Source organism: Taeniopygia guttata, chromosome 3, assembly GCF_048771995.1.
Source record: "Taeniopygia guttata chromosome 3, bTaeGut7.mat, whole genome shotgun sequence".
NCBI lineage: Eukaryota > Metazoa > Chordata > Aves > Passeriformes > Estrildidae > Taeniopygia > Taeniopygia guttata.
Window position 1 is genome coordinate 49,750,966 of NC_133027.1, and position 19,424 is coordinate 49,770,389.

At 40.2% G+C, this 19,424-nt stretch overlaps 2 protein-coding genes across 3 annotated transcripts; both read left to right on the top strand.

Annotated features, from left to right (window-relative positions):
- The first annotated feature begins 602 nt into the window (after positions 1 to 602).
- Positions 603 to 6,775, top strand: CALHM4 (calcium homeostasis modulator family member 4). The gene is made up of 2 exons (XM_012572667.5): positions 603 to 3,455; positions 4,213 to 6,775. The coding sequence occupies exons 1-2, from the start codon at positions 2,898 to 2,900 to the stop codon at positions 4,615 to 4,617; spliced, it is 963 nt and encodes a 320-aa protein (XP_012428121.3). The 5' UTR covers positions 603 to 2,897; the 3' UTR covers positions 4,618 to 6,775.
- A 1,602-nt stretch (positions 6,776 to 8,377) lies between these two features.
- On the top strand, positions 8,378 to 18,859 carry RWDD1 (RWD domain containing 1). Of its 2 annotated transcripts, XR_012055021.1 has the most exons (8): positions 8,378 to 8,590; positions 10,211 to 10,276; positions 11,435 to 11,565; positions 12,540 to 12,683; positions 13,677 to 13,809; positions 14,897 to 14,959; positions 16,412 to 16,580; positions 16,631 to 18,859. XR_012055021.1 is itself a non-coding variant. In XM_002191204.6 (7 exons), the coding sequence occupies exons 1-7, from the start codon at positions 8,518 to 8,520 to the stop codon at positions 16,522 to 16,524; spliced, it is 723 nt and encodes a 240-aa protein (XP_002191240.2). In that variant the 5' UTR covers positions 8,379 to 8,517; the 3' UTR covers positions 16,525 to 18,859. The 2 variants fall into 2 exon arrangements, 1 of the variants encoding a protein (XP_002191240.2); XM_002191204.6 differs by having other exon boundaries at positions 8,379 to 8,590; positions 16,412 to 18,859.
- Positions 18,860 to 19,424: the final 565 nt, after the last annotated feature.

The window sequence follows — 19,424 nt, forward strand, 5'->3', positions numbered from 1 at the left end:
TAAATATCAAAATCCTCTCTGTGGTGAAACTAAGCACAACTTAGTTGAGTTGAATTATGGCAGGAAAGCTGGAGAACACAGCTTCTTTGCAGCACAGTCACATCTCATCACTAATAATAACTGAGTTGGTGGAAGAAAAAGATGAGTTTTTACTAGGTCAGGTAGAGAAGGGAGCTGAAACCAATCTCTCTATTCTGCCATGATTGCTTTATTTCAATAAAAAGGAGAATAAAAATTGTTTTCTGTGTGTGTATGGGAAGGTGAAATCTCTATTCCAATAACCATGTTTTAAAAGAAATGACAAATGATTTTCATGCCTTAGAAAAATATAAAAATCTCTCCTCATAAGTGCGGTTACTGGCAGTGAGTTCAAGCTGATGGAGCCCTGCAATATGAAAGCAAAACTGTGACCAAGGTTTGTTCATGGATCCTATTTGCCTCAGATGTCAGCTATAAGCATCTTTTTGCTTCACAGGCCAGCAAGCTGTCACCTCAGGTAGTGGTATTTTGGATTGCACCCAGTCCTAACTCTTCCTTGGAACTGGATAAAGAGCCTAAATGTCTGCCTCAGGATCCTGGGTTCCTCTGCAAAGGGAAGTACTTAAAGGTTTGATGTGCCACCCAAGCTCTTAATTGGATCCAACCCTGTAATTTGTTCCATAATAGGATGACCCAGCAGTATCATTTACAGCAGACCATGAAAGCAAATGCCAAAGACTGAAAATGCAGAAGTACAAAGTTGTTGTATTGATTGTATAAATTGCCTCATTCAACAGCCTTAGGCTGACTATTAATATTTCAGTGTTGGATACTACTTCAGTTTCACATCTAATGTGTTTCTTGAGTAAACAAGAGATGCTTGGGAGAGCCTTCCTCCCTTATAAACAAAATAAGATACAGGTTCCAAAAGAAATCTCAGAAGGAATCAATCAGAGATTTTAAAATGAACTGAGGAAGACTCTTATAAAATGATTTTGTAATAGCCTGATAGGTTTATTCCACTGATTTATTTTTTTAATATAATGTCACTAGTACAAAAAAAAAGTTACAGAAAATTCTGTGATACTGAAGGAAAATTAAGGTTTAAAATGGCAATATTCAGACAGCTCTGGGATTTCATTGCGCTGTTACTCTGTCTCAACAACTAAGAATGTAACAAGTTCCAGAAAAGCTGTAACAAAGCGCTGCTGGATGTTTCAGAATGTTTCTGTACTGCTTTTAATTTTGTGTAACAGTGTCACATTGCTTGACAGCCAGTTACCTGCAAGGACCTGCATCCCAGATGAGACAAGCAGGTGTCCACCCTAACAGTGCACTGGAGGAACAGGGTCCTGCCTAAGTGAACAGGCAAGGCATGTGTAACATGTCATCCTTGTCTCTGCCATCCAAGCAGACACCATGGGTGCTAAAACCGCTGTTTGAGATCAAATTTATTATTAGCAACCTTCTCTGCAAAGGGAGAGAATAGGCTATGCAGACACTATTATATCACACAACCAAGTCCACACATGCTGGAGATAGATATCTGTAATGGGAAGGCAAATTTCCCCATAAACTTTCTGGCTAACTTTTACTTTTTTTCTTTTCTTAGTAAGAATGTTTATATGACAGACTGTCAGACTTTTCAGTTTTAAACACAAATATTTGCATATTCAGATCAGCCTAGGTTATGCAATGCATAGAACTACTGGGTAGTGTGACCATAGAAAAAGTGCAATCCAGAGATAATCATCAAGAGTGAAATGTTTTCAATTTTTCAGACCCCTGATTAAGGCTTGATTTGTGAGAGATGCTCAGAGCCTAGGTCATCTATCCCAATATCCAAAAGCCAGCTGTGGAAATGCTTAATTAATTGAAAAATTTTTATCTCTGTCCATGGAATAGGACTGACTATACTTGCAGAAAAGCCTAGAACTCGTAATCACAAGCACACTATATAAATACCAGCTGGTTTGACAGTTTGTGAATAGCAGATTTTATATATATGTGTGTATATATATATATATATATATATATATATATATAAAAGAAAAAAACCCACAAAAAACCAAAAAAAAACCAACCCTCCCCCCAATAAAAACAAAACAAACAAACAAAAAAAACAAACAAAAAAACCCCCACCCACCAATAAACCAAAACAAAAAGCGCAACCTACTTTCCAAAGGAAGCATTCAGTCAGCACTGTCATGAAAAGAGACATGATAGCTTCTTGCCACCTACAGGGGAAACACTAAAATCCTAGTGAACCAGCAGCTAACTACTTCTCAGACTCTAGTGCTTGAATTACCCCAGAATGGACCTCAAATGCAAATAGCACTGAGATTCTAAACATTGTGTAGCTTATGGAATATTTTAAAGTTGAAGCATTCATTTTTTTTTTAAACCAGTCCATTTGCCAAGGATTTGTTTGGATGATCTCTTATGAAGAATAGCTGGAAGGCTCCTTTTTTTTTTTCCTAGTTTCATGCCATGTTTCTGCTAATTACTGTTGATTAGCAAACAGCTTGGCAATTAACCCTGACAGGTTAGCCATCAGTTTGATAGTACTGCATGTCATCCAAAAGGTAGGGGGAATTTATTGTTAATTTCAGACAATTAGCAATGGGCTGGCAGAGCTCACAACAGCCTGAAAGCTCAATTTTCCCAGACAGCTGAGATAAATTACTGAATCAATTAAAACACATCAGTGGATGTCTGCAAGCATACTTAAAGCTAGCAAACAAGCCACTGAAAATTAGTGGGAGGAGAACATTAGTAGGGGGTTTTTGGGTGTTGTTTGGTGGTATTCATTTCAAGCTGTTGCTGTTTATTCTGCTCTGCCATTAACACTAGTTAAATATAGCTAAAACCTAGTACTTGCTTAAATCAAAATAATCTGGTAAAGAATAGGATCTAAAATGACTTTCCTTCCAAAGTGGTTAACTTTTTTAAAAGGCAAAGAGGTTGTTATTGCTAATGCAATAATTGCAATATTGACAATTGGTGGGCAGCAACTTTTCTCTTTCTTCACATTCAGCTGTCCTTGTCATGTTGGGCAGAACCTTATCTATGGGCTGGCTTTTCTAGGAGTGCCTGCACTGATCCTTCTGATTGTTGGCTATGCCCTGAACAACCAGACTTGGAGACTAGTTATGGGTAAAAGGTCTAATTTTGAGAGGGGGACTTCATCAAACTGGTTGCTGAAATGCAAACTAGTCTGCTTTGTCTTGTGCAGCATCACAGGGAGGGCACTGGTTGCTCCAGTCACATGGCTTGCAGTCACCCTGATAAATGGCTCATATTATATCTGTGCTGTGAGCGAGTACGTCCCTGGGTATTATTATGGAGCTGCTCCTAATGTTACCGCTAGCGAATGCAGCAGGATATTGGCCACGTTTCCCTGCAGGCAGCTGGTTCCTCCAGAGCTGACCCGGGCAAGAGATGAAGTGATTCTCCTCCTCCGATACCAGTCACAAGTGAGTAACTTCTGTTGCCTGTAAACTTGACTGTAGGAGGTGAAGCTAATTCAGCAGACATAAAACAAGATCAGTGTCCTGTCTTGAGTGCTAAATCTCTGTGTTTTGAAGCATGTTCTTTTCCTTTAAGTGGAGCTGAACTTTAGGTATATAAATTACTATATCTGCTTGTCCCATTTGTTACCTGCTGCCTGAGGATGTGTTCTTCCCTGTGTAGTATCCTGAAAAGTAATACCAAGTATAAAAAATAGAAGTTTAAGAGCCAGGGAGGGTATGAAGTTTCTTCACTAAAGTAGAAGAAACATGACTAAGAGGCCCAGGCTGTGAGAGCTTCATGTGAACTCATGTAAAATCTTGGGAGTTTAGATCAGACTCAATTCTAAAAGTTTGCATACTGGGTAAATAATCGGAGAAGCGTTAAGTTGTCACTTCAGAGAAAATTTTTTGAAACAGGCTATAAGCTTATATAGTCTAGAACCTGCATCTTATTTTATAACAATAATAGCTGAGAAAGTAATAGTCTTAGAACTGCACAACAGAACTTTTTTGAACTTGAAAGGAACAAGAGATTTTACTACATAGCTGCCTCCAGTAGGGATGGACTGGGTTTGGTGGTAGCAGATGCTTTTCAGGCTTATACCTTGTTAATGCTATTATTTAGGAAAAGCAACTAAAGTTAATCTTATGAATTTTCTGGTGCTCAAAAGTTACCACTGTGAGTATTATCAGGTCTAACCGTTTTTTTTCTTTTGGTAAGGTGGCTGGCTGGCTTTTGATTGCTGTGGTAGTCATCACTGTGTTCCTTTCTTACTGCCTGGCAAGCTGTTTCTCCCCGCTCAGCTTTCTACACTTCAGATACTGGAACAGCTATGTCCACAATGAGCAGGAGCTCTTCGATGAGGCAACAGAGCAGCACTCCAGGCTCTATGCCATGCAGAATGTGAAGAAGTTCTTTGGCTTTGTCCCAGGAAGTGAGAATGTAAAGGAAATTCGTATCCCATCTCTCAGGGAGTGGCAGGCCATTTCTGGACTGGCATTTCTAAAACGAGTGGATGAGGAGCACTATGATTACAGCCTCCTCCATGACTGGGCACTCAAGGAGCGTGCAAGTGGAAAGTATCTGAGGATTGATGAAGACCTTGGGATCATAACACAGCTCTGAAAATCCAAGACCCCACAACACTTCACAGAAAAGCAGGAACCTGTCTAGCTCTACATCAGACCTGAGCTGTGCTGGAACTTTCCAATACAGTATTACATTGATGTGTAAGTTATGTGAGTAAGTGCATCTTGTTAGTGTAGTCGTTCAGCACCTGCTTGCAGATGCCTTGACTCCTGTGGGATGTGGTGATCTATGCCTAGATTAGGGTGGGCTATTTCAAGCTTCAACTCTCTGCTTTCTAATAGTTGTGCTGAAAGGATAAGTACGTACTGAGAAAGTTATTTACAAATGCTTTTTAACTTTCCATTGTAATGCTCTTTAAGATGTAGATCTTGATTGGATCCTATGAATTGGTCCATTTTGTATGGAGCAAGGGCATCTATCCAGCTTTTCCTTAGTGACACCTAGAAGAAATTACTTATTTCTCCTCTTCTGCTTTTTTTTTTTTTTTTTTGTATCATATGAGTAATCTACACTAAGCTAACTACTAGTTAAGTCTGGGGCTACAATAGCATGGAGGGAAAATTTTATCATAAAAAGCTGAGTTTAGATACAATGATGAGAGAACTTTAAATTCTGATAAGGAGATAAAATCCCCACTGAGGCACATGGTGGGGGTGTGTAACAAATAGCAGCTGTATGAACAAACACTTGGCATATGGCAAACTGAGTTGAAATGTATTCTGGCTGAAAGAAATAGCAAGGTCAACCTCCTATTTGGAAATACTTCAAAATCTCCAAGGCGTTTGTGTGCTTGCCTACTGTACAAATAGCAAATGAGGATGGGAAAAATCTCAGTCTGTACAGTAGGGTTTGCTTCGCCTCTGTAAACTTGTAATTTATACATATACTGGGCCCATGAATATTAATGTGATTAAAAACTACTGAATTTTGTGAAAGAAGGCTCAATGATGTTTTGTGTTAAGTCAGTTTAGTATGATGTGATATTACTCATCTCCTCTCTAACCTTCTGTGCAGATGTTTCTAACTCTTAAGTGGGAGGGAAATGCATGCCATAGTTTTTCATGCTTCCTGTATTGTCCTGCCATGTACACATATACATGTGGGCTCCAAAGCCATTTGCTACACTATAGGATGCTATCTGCTACTAATAAATGACCCCAGGGGCTTGAAGTGGAAAAATATAATTATTTAGTGCATTTTACTAGAAAATGCAGGAGTCAGAACTGCTCTGTGTCTCCCCTCCTCACCTGGATAGGGGAGAAAGACTATAAGGAAAGCCTTGTGGGTTGAAATAAGCACAAGGAGAGCTCACTCAGCAATTACTGTCAAGGGCAAAACAGACTCCACTTGGAGAAATTAATTTATTTATTACCAATGAAATCAGAGTGGGATAATGAGAACTAAACCTAAATCTTAAAGTACCTTTCCCCACCACCTTCCTTCTTTCTGTGCTCAATTCCACTCACAACTTTTCTACCTCTTCCTCTCCAGTGGTGCAGAGGGTGTGAGTGAGTGGAGGTTGCAGTCAGTTCATCAGATATTGTCTCTGCTGCTCTTTCCTCCTTGGAGGGAGGGCTCCTCACACTCTCCCTGTTCCAGCATGGGATACTTCCTCCCAGGAGGAAGTATCTGACTTCTCCAGTGTGGGTACTTTACAGAAGCTGCAGTTCTTCATTAACTGCTCCAGTGTGGGTTCCTTCCACAGGGTGCACCCTGTTCCTGGAACCACTTGTTCCAGGCTAAGTCCTTTGCAGAGTCACAAATCCTACCAGCAAACCTGTTGCAGTGTGAGCTCCTCTCTCCACAGGTCTTGCCAAGAGTCTGCTCCAGCACAGGCCCCTGATGGGGTCGTACCCTCCTACAGGCACCCACCTCTTCTGGTGTGGGTTCCTCCAGGGGCTGCAGGTGGATGGTTCACCAGGGACCTCCCTGGGCTGCAGGGGCACAGCTGCCTCACCATGGTCTGCGCCTGGGGCTGCAGGGGAATCTCTGCTCCAGAGCCTGTAGCCCCTGCTTCCCTCCTTCCTCACTGAACTTGGTGTCTGCAGAGCTGTTCTGCTCACTCCTCTGACTGCAATTTCTGTTGCTCAGGATTATCTGACTGGAATTCCTGTTGCTCATTTAGCGCCGTGGCCCTTCTTAAATCTGCTATGCCAGAGGTGTTACCACTACTACTGCTGGTGCTCAGCCTTGGTCAGCAGCAGGTCTGTCTTGGAGCTGGCTGGCATCAGCTCTGTGGGACACAGGGGAAGCTTCTGGCAGCTTCTCACAGAAGGCACCCCTGTAGAGCTCTTACTACTAAAATCTGTCCATGCAAACCTAATAAAAGGTAATGGGGCTGCATTGTTTATGTGAACTCCTTAGGAAACAAAGTAGTAAACACAATTTCTGGTTTAATTTTAAAAAGACTTCTTTTTATTTAAGATGGAACACTGTAACCTGGAACACATGCAACTGATTTGTGTACCTGAAAGTTTGGATAGAAAACCCCTATGCTGATGTCTGGATCCAAACGACAAAAACCTGCTGTTTTTAGTCCATGTGAATTCTTTCCACTTCTATTGTTTTACAGTAGTACTACAAAATTATGCAATATTTATTTATGCAGTTAAGAGTAAGCTGTAAAATTCTTTTTATATCTTGCTCACCTAATTTTTAAATTAGGCTTCATGGTTTCTGATTTTGTCCTGATTACTACTTGCCCTGTATTTTTCATAATAGTATGTAACTTAAAATATGGACTGGAAAAACTATCTGTCACTGTGAAGTCAGCTTGCCAATATACTGACAGACTATCACTTCGTTAGCATATATTAATCCATAGTACTACAGCTGTAGTATTTTAAATTTTGGGGTATTTCCCTTTACTCCTTGGCTCTTTGAAACATGTCATGGATTGGTAGTGAAGGCACAGCTCTTAAATTAATTCATGATTACAGACAAATTTGTGAGTTGATACAGTTAAACAGTCAAACTGTGCCTACTGAAATGTGTAATGTTCTACCCAAGAATCCGCTTAGAATTCCAGTTTGCCCACTTGAAAATTATTTTCTTTATGCCCATGGTAACTTTTCTGGAAACCCTGGGCTTATAAAACATATCTGTGGGAAAACCGCCGGCCATGGGGCCAGGAACGGGATGCACCTTACAACCACCCTGTGTACCACGTACCCATCAGGGTCTGCTGTTGTTTAACCCTCGGCAGTCTTAAATTCATCCTGGCAGGCAACCCCAAAGCACGGCAGCTCCCAATACCATCAGCCCTGGCGACTCCTGTTCTGCACATGTATCATGGCAATGCCGCTGATGTGATGGGAAATCCCGGTGAACGTTTCCTGGGAAGCTGCAAATCACCAGCGGCATCTAATAAACTTCCAATTTCTGGCAGAAATAGCATTCAGCTGCCTTCACGGTACCCTTACGCAATGCCTAGAGCATCGGGTTCGAATCCCCTTTAGTTTGCTGATCCCTTTAAGTTCTCAAGTGAGGATCGTCCAAGAGTGAACCATACCATGGCTAGTCTGTGTCACACAGGGGCTGCGGGCCGCAGCTCTGCCGAGGCCGCCGCTGCCGGGCGGGCGGGAAGCGGCGCGGGCGATCCAGCAGGATCGCTCCTGCACGCCGGGTGCTCCGCCCTGCCCGGAGCGGAGCGCAGGCAGCGAGGGCCGGAGCTGCGGGCAGCGCGGCTCTGAGGGCGCCGGGGAGCAGCCGGCCCGGCTCGCCGTGCGGCACCTCCCCCTCTTCCGTCCCTCCCTCCCTCCCCGTGCCGGCCCAGCCCAGCCCAGCCCAGCCCAGCCCAGGGACGGCATTCCCGCCCATCGCGAGCGCGAGGCATGCTAGGAAGGGCCGGCACGGCGCCGGGACAACGCAGGCGCGGGCGGCGGTGGCGGCGGCGTCGCGGTGCGGGCGGCCCATGGCCGTGGGCGGCGGGCCACGATGACCGACTACAGCGAGGAGCAGCGCAACGAGCTGGAGGCGCTGGAGTCCATCTACCCGGACTCGTTCACGGGTGCGGGGCCGCGCCGGCCGCCGGCGTGCGGGGGGAGGCGCGGGAGGCCGCGGCGGGGCTGCCGCGGGTCCCGCGCGGTTCCGAGCCGCCCGGCTTGGCCGGGGGCTCGGCGTGTTGGTTCGCTCTCCCTGGCCGGGAAAAGCAAAGCGCTGGATGGCCCTTGTGGCCCGGTCCGTGGGCGCTGCCCTGCCCCGTTTAGCGCCGTGGCAGCCCGGCGTGGGCAAGCCGGTCCCCTGTGCTGGAAGGATGCTCTTCGGAGGAGCCCTTCAAAAGATGCAGCCCTAGGATTTGATTTGTGTGCCGACCGGTTTTCCTTTCCGATAACAAGCTTGTCCCGATCGTGAGGCACGGGATGTTTTGGGGTGCTTAAAGGTGCTGTTTCCTCCGTAAATGTATCGCCAGTACCTGGCTCACTCCATTGCAACTGGAAAAAAAAGGCGAGCTTTAATTCCCTGCATGTATATTGCTGAAACTTACATGTTGTGGATACATTGGTTCATCAGTTTTTCAGGATTTTCAGTTTACCATCAAACAATCAAGGGTGTCTACCGTGCTGCCTAATCCAACATGATTTTTGGCATTCTGTATCCAAAGTATTAACAGTGGAAAAATCGGGGCATTTTTTGTTTCCTTCCTGTATGGTATTTACTCTGCCTAGAGTTCCACAGCATCTTAGTTGGCAGTAACTTCACCACACAAACATTTGTCCAGTACAATTCCCTATTGTTTCAATCTGAAAATCTTGTCAGGTCTTCGGTTTTATGTTGAAGATTACTTAGAAGTATGTGAATTGATCTCTATAGCTGGGGATGCTTGCTATCTGATGTGGAAGTCATATTCTTTCATACAGCCTTTACTCTGATGCTTATTGAGAGTTATTGTTCACTCATGTAATGCTTTTATGCCCAAGAGAAGAGAGGGGAATAAAGATCGTAGTAGTACATTAGCAATTAGGCAAAATTCAGTTGATACTTTGAGAGCATGTACACTAATTTGGGCATAGGTTATAACAGGCATGCAGAGCAGTCCTTACATGACAATGTGGTCTGCAACCCACAATTGTGCAATGAGGTTTTTAGCCTGTAAAACACAAGTCACAGCTGTTGCTATGTTGTGTTGTCTATCTTCTAGCTGCCTGATTCACGCACTTTCATTCTAGTACATTGCTTGCTTAGTAGCATTTCTTGCATTAAGCTGTTTTAAATATAGGTTCAGTCATTCTATAAAAATAGTCCGCGGTCAAGAGTGCACTGGATGCACATCAGATGCATTTAGTGCAGTAAAGCAAATTAGCTTTGGTGGCTTTCTGCACGCAATCAGTTCACTACCAGTTGTTTGATTTGATTTGCACTTTCTGGAACACTGAAACTTCCAGAAGAGAAAATTTCCAAAAGTGGTATTGTTTGATGTATGGTCTCATTCAAAGAGCACTCCAGGCATCACATCGTATGGAAAATAGCTGTTAATTGAAAAAGTATTACCTTAGTAAGTTAAAAAGGCCTTAACACTGTGTCAAGAGCTTGCTTTCTTTATAAGTCTTTAAGAAGTTCAGTTTCACTGATGTGAAGAAGTAATTGATTTAAGGACTCTCCCTGACTCTTGCTTTTTTCCTTTGAACAGTATTGTCAGAAAAGCCAACAACTTTCACAATCACTGTGACATCTGAAGCTGGAGAAAATGATGAAAGTAAGTTGATCGTGTCTTACTCAGAAACTTCTCCTTTATATGTTTAAATCTAATTCTATCACCAACAGCTGTGTATACCTCCACTTAGATCCTTGTAGAGGCCTGGACAGTAAACATTCCTTTGCGAATACAATTCAAGTATTTGGGTGATCCTAGTTTAGTTTGCAGAAATGTTATGCTGTCACTGTAGGACTGCTTTCTGCTGAATCTCAAAGGCTTTGTAGCATAGCTTCAAAAAGTATGGGTTGTCCCCATCCTTCCAGTGGCTTACAGACATGTTGTGAGGGGATTTGTTTTCTGGCAACTGTGTGTGTGCCAGCTACGTGGGAGAGTTGAGTCTGTGTACTGTGAATGTGCAGCCCTTAAGGAGCAGTTCCAGAGCAGAAGGCTGTGGGTCCCAAGTCCCTGTGTATTTGTTAAGTACTAACAATTGTGTGGGCATATTGTCAGCAAGCCTTACTCCAAGCAAGTTTGAAAGCTGCTATTCTGGATACTATAACAGAAGGAATAAACTGGTGCTGCCTTATTTAGTTTTAAAGGAGTAAGTCCTGCTTAGAGCAGGTGTCTGCGTTGTACAGACTGCTGTGCTGCCGAGAACTGTGAGTCTGGAACTAAGGGAAAGCTGCTCCCTGGTATTCTGGGAGGATGTGTAAAAGGAACTTGATTCTCTTTTGCCTTGTTTCAATGTTACCCTGTCTCTGGGCAGCTTCAGATTGAATGCCTTTTTCTCTAGGCAGTTCTCTGCTTAATGACTTCTACTGGACATAGGGTGTTTGTCCACAGTGTGGAGCCCTGGAACCTAACACAGAGGCTGGTACACAGGCACACAGGATCTGAGGTGTTAATATGCTGAGATTTTCTCTAGTTCTGTTCTTACAACTTTTGCTGTGTTCCAGCTTTTAAGTAGAATATGAGTGAGATTACTGCTCTAGTACCTGTCACAGAAGGTTTTTCAGTCTTTCTAAAGACCTTTCAGACATGAGAAGGTTTTAGTAGCTTGTGCAAGTGCAAACGTTATCTTAATTTCTTTGAACTGTCCCTTTGGGGCAATAATATTTTATATTCTATAATCTTTAGGCTGTTGATGCAGTAGGAAAACATATCAGTAAAGTTATACAGAGTTATCACCATAAGAATATGTGTTTCTTTATCTTGTAGCTGTCCAAACAACCCTTAAATTTACCTATAGAGAAAAATACCCTGATGAAACTCCACTATATGAAATTGTCTCACGAGAGAATCTTGATGATAATGATGCCATGGACATAATAAAACTGCTAGAGCAGCAGGTAAGGAAAACAGAGTATCTTGGAATAGCTTGATACCACTTCACATATTGGCTGAAATTTCTCTCTCAAATCAGTTGTTTTTGAAGGTATTTGCTACTGATCTGAAACTTGTTCCATACTATAGTGACTTACTTTGTAGTTTGAGTGTGGTGAATGACATCATCAAGATAAGATATAGGGCTAATTCAGTGTATGCAATAATGTAGAATAATGAAATGGAAGTGCACCCTCTTTTCCACTTCTTGCTTAAGGTGAATTTGTTAAACTCTCTGTGTGTGTGTATATATAATTTGTGAAAATAAGCCACCTCAGTTTCATTTGGAAATATTAAAAAATACCATATTGATTCTTGATTATTTTTGATAACATAACTGTTTGAGGATGGGTCTCATGAACCTTTGGGATCAGTGATTGTGAAGGAAAAAAGGAAGCACTTCTTTGGTTTCAGGAATTTATGACAAGTCCTCACTGTCTTGAAATTGCCATAATATGTTTAATGGGCATTTTTCATTTTCAGTTTACTTCATATAAATTTCCTTCCATCAGCTGATGTTTTCTGATTTTCCTGGGAAACTGTCTCTCTTCAAAGGAGCATGTAATAGAATTAAGGAATAAACTGTTCCATGAGAAGAAAGGTTCTGAGTGATTTGTCTCTTATGATTTATGATATTTAAATTTTAGAGTTGTGTTTCTACTGTAGGTTTTGTTTTATTCATGAAAAAGCCTTTCAGAAGATGTCCATAATGTGTTAATAACCTGATCACAGACATTCATCTTTGTGTTTTGCTGCACACCCATTTGGGGATAACTGACTGGATTAACTGGGCAGTGGAATTTGAAGTTTACTGCGAGCTTTTGAGACTGGTGCAGAATATGTCAGCTGTGCCCTCTGCATTTGCACAACATCCTGCTTTCTATAAACATATTTATGAATTCAGGTTCTTCTGTTTGAAGTTGCCTTCTTTGTGTTGTAGGCAGAAGAAAATTTAGGAATGGTGATGATCTTCACTCTAGTCTCAGCAGTACAGGAGAAATTAAATGAAATAGTGGATCAAATAAAAACACGAAGAGAAGAAGAGAAGAAACAGAAAGAAAGAGAAGCAGAGGAAGAAGAGAAGGTATGTAAAATAATGTCTTCAATGAAAAAGACTTTCAGCTTCTCTAAAATGCATTGGTTTGATTCAAGAGCAGTTCTCAGTTACAGTGGGAAAGGAACAGCTATCCTAAAGATTATTTAATTGAAACATAAGTTTGTTTAATGAACTTAAGTGATCTTTTTTCCCCCTTTTTTCTTAAGCAGTCTTTTTGGAGTCTAACTGCATGTTCACAGTCCCTTCTAGCATTACTTTTTAGGCAGGGATTTTTCCCAAATGAAATCAGATTTTCTGTAGACAGGTTTTTTTTGTGGAAGAAGGGGGAGCAAGAGGGAATGGGGAGCAAAAAAGGCTAGAATATGTCATGCTGCACACGGGCTCCATGGTTTGAGGAAGGCTGTCTTCCTTGGAAGACTGTGTGGATAGGGTGGAACAGTGTGACCAATTTTCAAGACTGGTTTCCCCTCCTGTAAACTAGTTTTACCGTTTGTGGATTCTGCTGTGATAAGTCCAACTAATGATTCCTTACTCACTTTCTGAGAAATAGCTGGAGGGTGATGGGACTTGGAAGGTTCTCTATTTCTGAAAATTGGCAAAGAAGTGACTGAGAAAAAAGAATACGTTTTTTTCTGTTTCAGCAATACAAAGGATTAATATATTTTAATGGGCAGTATTTTGGTATAGATTGCACTTAAGGATTAATAAGAAGTGCTGCCTACTTATAAATAAACTATATTAGTGGGGAGTTGTGAACTATTGCACTCTAGGTCAAAAAAGAGTATGCAGGATTCTTCCTTGAGAGTTTCCACCTCAGTATAGTTCTCTAAGGGGAGAGTCCCATGACAAAAAACACAAGAATGTGTTCTTTATATGCTCTCAGAATTAGGATTAATTTCTCAGAATACTTCACAGCAAGCAGTGTTTCTGGAGTGTTGGAATTTAAATAATTAAGAGAATGCTTATCTTCACCTGTAGCTTTGCAAGTTGTGTTTGTAGCCTTGTTTTCTATTCTTCCAGCAACGTTTTCATGGCACTCCTGTTACCATTGAGAATTTCCTTAATTGGAAAGCCAAATTTGATGCAGAGCTTCTAGAAATAAAAAGGAAAAAAATGAAAGAAGAAGAACAAGCGGGCAAAAATAAGCTAAGTGGTATGTTTTAATACTGGTTGTGAAATTTCTGCAATGCTACCAGCCTATAATGACAAGTCTAAAAGTAATTTTTACACAGATGATAGGTCTTGGCATCCTGCTCTGTAGTCTGCATGGTTTAGTTTTGAACTGGTTCTCCTGTGATGCTGGATCTGCTTTTGACCTGATTACCTGAAAAAACATAGCCACTGTGGTCATGCTGTATCACTGTTCTGTTTTCTCCTCACTTCTGGCTAGTTTTGAAGATTTGACAGAGATGGAAATTTTAATGGTATTAAGCTTTATAAAAAGCTGTACAGGACAGGGGACATGCTTGATTCCTCTCTGAAGGGTATGTGTTTGGAAATCTGCAAAGATAAGATAATAGAAATCAGGCTTCTAATTTTTCTGTTCTTTAAAGTATTGTTAGTATGTGGCGTCTGTTTTCCTCTGTACAAATGTAGTTTATAAAAGCTTCCCTTTAGAAAACCAAAACCAAGCTTATTCTTGGATGTCATTAGTGTAATTCTAGTATTACTATGGACACCAAGCAGTCTTGTTTATGGAAGCTTGCATGAGCAATGTAGATGGAAGACAGATGATTTATGTGAAAAGAGTCCTGAGCTTTTCTTCCTGTCTTTCCTAGTTAGAAAGGCTTCACTCTTCTGTGTTGTCTTCAAAACTGTGTGTGTGTATAGGAGCTGGAGATTTGTGTAGATCCAAGTTGCTTTTTGAATGGGAGTATATATGAAAAAAGGTGGAGGAGTCAGCTGATTTCCTTCCCAGTTCCCACAGAGGATTTCTTGTGGAATGCAAGATGAAGAGTAAAGCAATAAGGACTGAACACAGGCTGTGTAAATATTTTCTACTCCCCATTATTAAAGTCTTAATAACATTACAGTGACCCATTTCACTTGTTGGCATGGATGAATTAAAAAAAAAAAAAAAGAATGGAGAGCTTACAGAAACGAGCAGTTAAAACACAAAAGGATGCTAGAATTGGTTGTTTTGAAAAGACTAAAATATACATGCTGAATATTGTTATCTTGGGTTGATAGTTGCTTTAGAACTGTACTTGCTTATATATTGGTTTTTATTTTATTTCTAGGTAAACAGCTGTTTGAAATGGATCACAACCTCGACACCTCTGACATCCAGTTCTTGGAGGAAGGTAAATTCCTGTTTGATTCCACAACTGAAAGTCAGTGGCTTAAAAAGGTCAAAATTCCTAAGCAAAATCTGTGTTATATTTCTGACTTAACATCTTTTATCAGAATCCCTTTTACATTGGAAGAACTTTCTGAGAAGTACTGCTTTGCAGAGTGAACAGAAGTAATTTTAACTTAAATAAATGTTATTTGCTTCTGTGCAGTGCAGTTCTTTTTCATGGTTTGTGCAGATGTGCCTGCCTAAAATACAGACCTGGTGCCAGATGAAAATTCTGTAAGCCTGTGCCAGAAAAATATTAAACTTGGAAAACCAATTGGAGATAAAGCACATAAAAACATACATACAGTAACTGTTTAATTTGCTGTACTGCTTTTTAGTATCCTAGTTTAACATACCTGAGTTTCAGGTGAGGTAGTTCTTTAATGCAGCTGCATTATCTAATGGTATCATAAAATACAGGCAGAAGAGGGTCAAGATTCTTCTCTGCAAGTAACAAAAAAAGTTTATGAATGTCAGTGAGTATAAACATGGAATGGTAGTCATGGGGAAGTTTAGTTTCTTTTACAGGGAATAATTTAATCTTCTCTTCCTACAAAATACCTAAAAGTCAAGATGGTTTGTTGATAGCACAAGGGCTGCCTCAAGGGAGAAACAGACCTCTACCTGGGTTCTGTACCCAGATGATTTGGGATTAATCCATTAATTTGTAATCCTGTTGCTACTGGTGATTAAAACTCCCATTCTTATTGCTGCTTGCATTCTGTCATAGATGCAACAGGTTACTAAGTCTGTTTTAATATTACAGTAGCATGTACTACTAATTTTTAGAGGATAATGGCATTATCTTGTGTAGGTGCCTTCAAGTCCAGTGAAAATAATAGAAACTATATTTAGTGACCAGAAGATGTCACTGTTGATACATAAAAATAAAATAGCAGTCCTCAAGTTTTACCCTTAGGCAAGCAGCATCTCTTTCAGAAGAAAACGTGAAAGTAGCCAAAGCTTCATCTTGCTTGTAAAATTTAAATCTGAAAGCAAATACATGTATGTCAGCATATGGTGTGTAAGGAATTTCTTATGAACCCTGTGCTTTTATCTCACTAGGATAGTAGTAATTATTCCAGCTGTGAGGTACTGAGCTCCAGCTTTGGCTGTCCTGGGGAGATAGAGTCTCTGCTTCTAGCAAATATAAATGTTAATTTCATGCTCCCAGTGAATTCTGAGGTTCTGTGTGACATTTCTCTTGACTGGGTTTTGATACAAAGAAAAAGAACTTCAGCTGAAAAGAGATAAAATGTGGCATCTACTTTTTGATATTTGTTTGATGTATAAAAGCCAAGTAAGTTAGCAGCTACCCACACTGAAGAACTAACACAAAAATATCTTGTATGTTTTGTTGTTGTTAATATTTTCCTTCTTGCATGAAAATAAAGTATCTTTCTATTCCTTACAGCTGGAAACAATGTGGAGGTTGATGAATCTTTATTCCAAGAAATGGATGATTTAGAGTTGGAGGATGAAGAGGATGACCCTGACTACAACCCTGTTAATTTAGATAGTGATTAGACTTACTTGAACTGATTCTGTCATCAATATGGACATATGTAAGAAGAGAGGGGCAGGCAAACTGATTCTGTCATCAATATGGACATATGTAAGAAGAGAGGGGCAGGCAGGAAAGCCACAGCATCTGTGGTTTAATAATGTGTATTGCTTTTCTTTTTTCTTAATTTTTTTCCCAAAGAAAAAAACCAACATATTTTAAATCCAGGAGACTGGTCTTCTGATGACTTTCACTATAAATAAATTTACTTTAATATTTCAGATGAAAAATTTGAGAAATATTGATCTGTCTGAAAATGCTTTTCTATTTTCTCTAATTTTTTTCTCCCTACTTCTGTAATTGTCCTTGGAAGAGATGTGGCAACATGCACGATGGAAAAATGTTACAGCAAGCACTAAACACACCTGCATCTGAATGCTGAGCAGCTTTTCTGCTGTCTTCCACCTGGGATAAACATGGGCAGCTTTGGTGAATAAAAGGGATCACATACTATGCAGTTACTTAATTTTTTGTTTGTTTCTTTTTCCTGTGGAATTTTTTAATAATTCGAGTCAGTTCTGGTGCCCCAATTTATCAGCTGTAGATAGACAGCACTAGTCACCTTTGTTGTATAGCCTTATTAAAGTCTAGTGGAAACCATTGCATAAAATTACAATGAAATTTTTTGCCATAGTCATGAATAATATTTTCAAAATTGTGAGTTCAGGTCAGTAGGGGAAAAAAATCAGAATGTGAAGCCTCTTGAAGTTTGGTTGGTTTGTTCAGAGAGGATTTGGGTTTTTTTGAATGTGTGCCTCAATGAACTTCTATGAAAAATCAAAACTCACCTTAGAAGATTAGTTTGTTTTTGGGAACAGACTGTATTGAAACACTATGAGTGGAGTGCACATTACAGCAGCAGGGTTTAGAGAGTGCTCTATAGGTTTGAATGTAACTGCTGTAGTTTTAGAAGCATCGTGTTGGCAGCCTGTAAAGGTTAGCACAGAATGCAGTAAAGTTACACATCAACCTGGGGATGTTGCCCATCCTTCAGAGCTGTTTCTGGAGCTAACAGCTGCTAGACTCCTCCCTTGTCACCTCCAAAAAGCCCAAACACTGCAAGAATTGCAGTGTTTAAACATGCTGTGTTTGAAACTGCAGCACTAGAAGGATGGTGTCAAAAGACAGTTTTCCAAATAGAGAGACGGGCACCTCAATGATTAAACACTGTGTGCTGACTTTTAAATACTGTTAGTAGACTGCCTTAACTGCCAGCTTCAATCTTTGAAGAGGGTTGCACTAAAGTATCACATTGCTTAGAGGAATAATAAATTTATGAATGTTAGTATTTGAAAATTCCATAGTGAAGATGAGAAGTTTAAATATGGAATTAATTTAATGGTTATAAGATTCTCTGCTCATATAGCTTGAGAACATCTGTTTAAGATGTCCTCCTTCAACCTTTTTTTTTTTCCTTTTTTTCATGCAAGGTAAATGAATTTCTAGTAGATAGAAATAAGTGTTCAAGTACCCTGTAAATACTTTTATAAATTAACCATGTGCCTTTGTTTCTACCATCAACCCTTTGATCTTTTTAAGTTTGGCTACTAAGAACTCTAGATAAGCATCTAGGTCTCAATGATAATGTTTTATGTTTCAAAGCAATAAGCAGGATCTGTGCTCCAACACAGTTACATTAAAAAAATTGTGAGGTAATGTGATATTAAATCTTTTCTAAAGAGACAGTTGGATTGAAAACTTCATAGTTACTACATCCAGCTTCCTGTATAATTGCTAGGATGCTTTAAAATGCTCTTCAGCACTGAACTTATTTCTGGTATGTCTCAACTCAGCTGCATAAAGCCCCATTTAATTCCTAAGGCTGCTTTCCATTTCCAGCTTTGTATGTTTAAAACTGGTGTTTTTTCATAAAATGAGTGAATTTGAGATCTCTAAATTTGGACCAAATCCAAGAATCCTGTGTAGTCTGTGGAAATATGGTAATCAGAAAATTTTCCAAGTGGATCGCACATAAGTCATCTACATATTAATTATATTTCTAGAATAATGAAATTTTCTAGTCTGTTTTCACACTAATATATTTATTGGTTTTCATGCAGAGAATGTATAACTTAAAAATGGTAAAATTATGTAAAACAAGTTAAAATGTGAAAATGTGTTTTTGCTGTTAAATTTCAAAGCAGAGGAAATAATAAGGGCTGAAGTGACAAAGAAATTGCATAAAGTCTGTTCCTCCAGGTCTTTGGAAGAAGTTGCAGCGACTCAGTCTGAACTGCAGATTTGTTTAGCTTTGTTAGCAATTAACATCTGTGAAATAAAAAGGGAATTTGAGAATAAGCTTGGGTGTGTGTGTGTGTTAGTTTGCTGAAATGAACAGAGAGAAGGGGTTTTTTGCAGGAAAAAGTTTAGCTGTAATATTTAAATTTGCTTATCTATTTTGGATTAAATTGAAAATGAATTTGTATTAACTGAATAAAACCCCATTTATAAACTTTGACAGAACTACAGTAATTTAAAATCCGGGAGTTGACGTCTTTTGTATATTGTTTTTAACTGCTTCAGTCCAAAGCATGCACTGTAATGCATGGAGGCACTGAGTTGCAACACTGCTGCTTGACCAGAGCAAATTTAGTTTTAATCAGGCCGAGTGTTTTGAATAGTTGGTGCCAGAGCTCTGTTCAAATTCAGAGGATGGTGCCTACCACATCAAGATACTGTGGGGAAAATCTCAAACATGCTGCAAAGCCTAGGATTTGGCATCCAGATTATGACTGCATTATTGGCATCTCTCCTTTTCTTTCCTTCCTTCCATTTGTTTGACACCTGCATCACAGAGCAGGGGTAACATGGGAGCTGAGAGTCCCCCAATTCCCTCTTCCATAATCTGAGCCCCTCTAGTGTC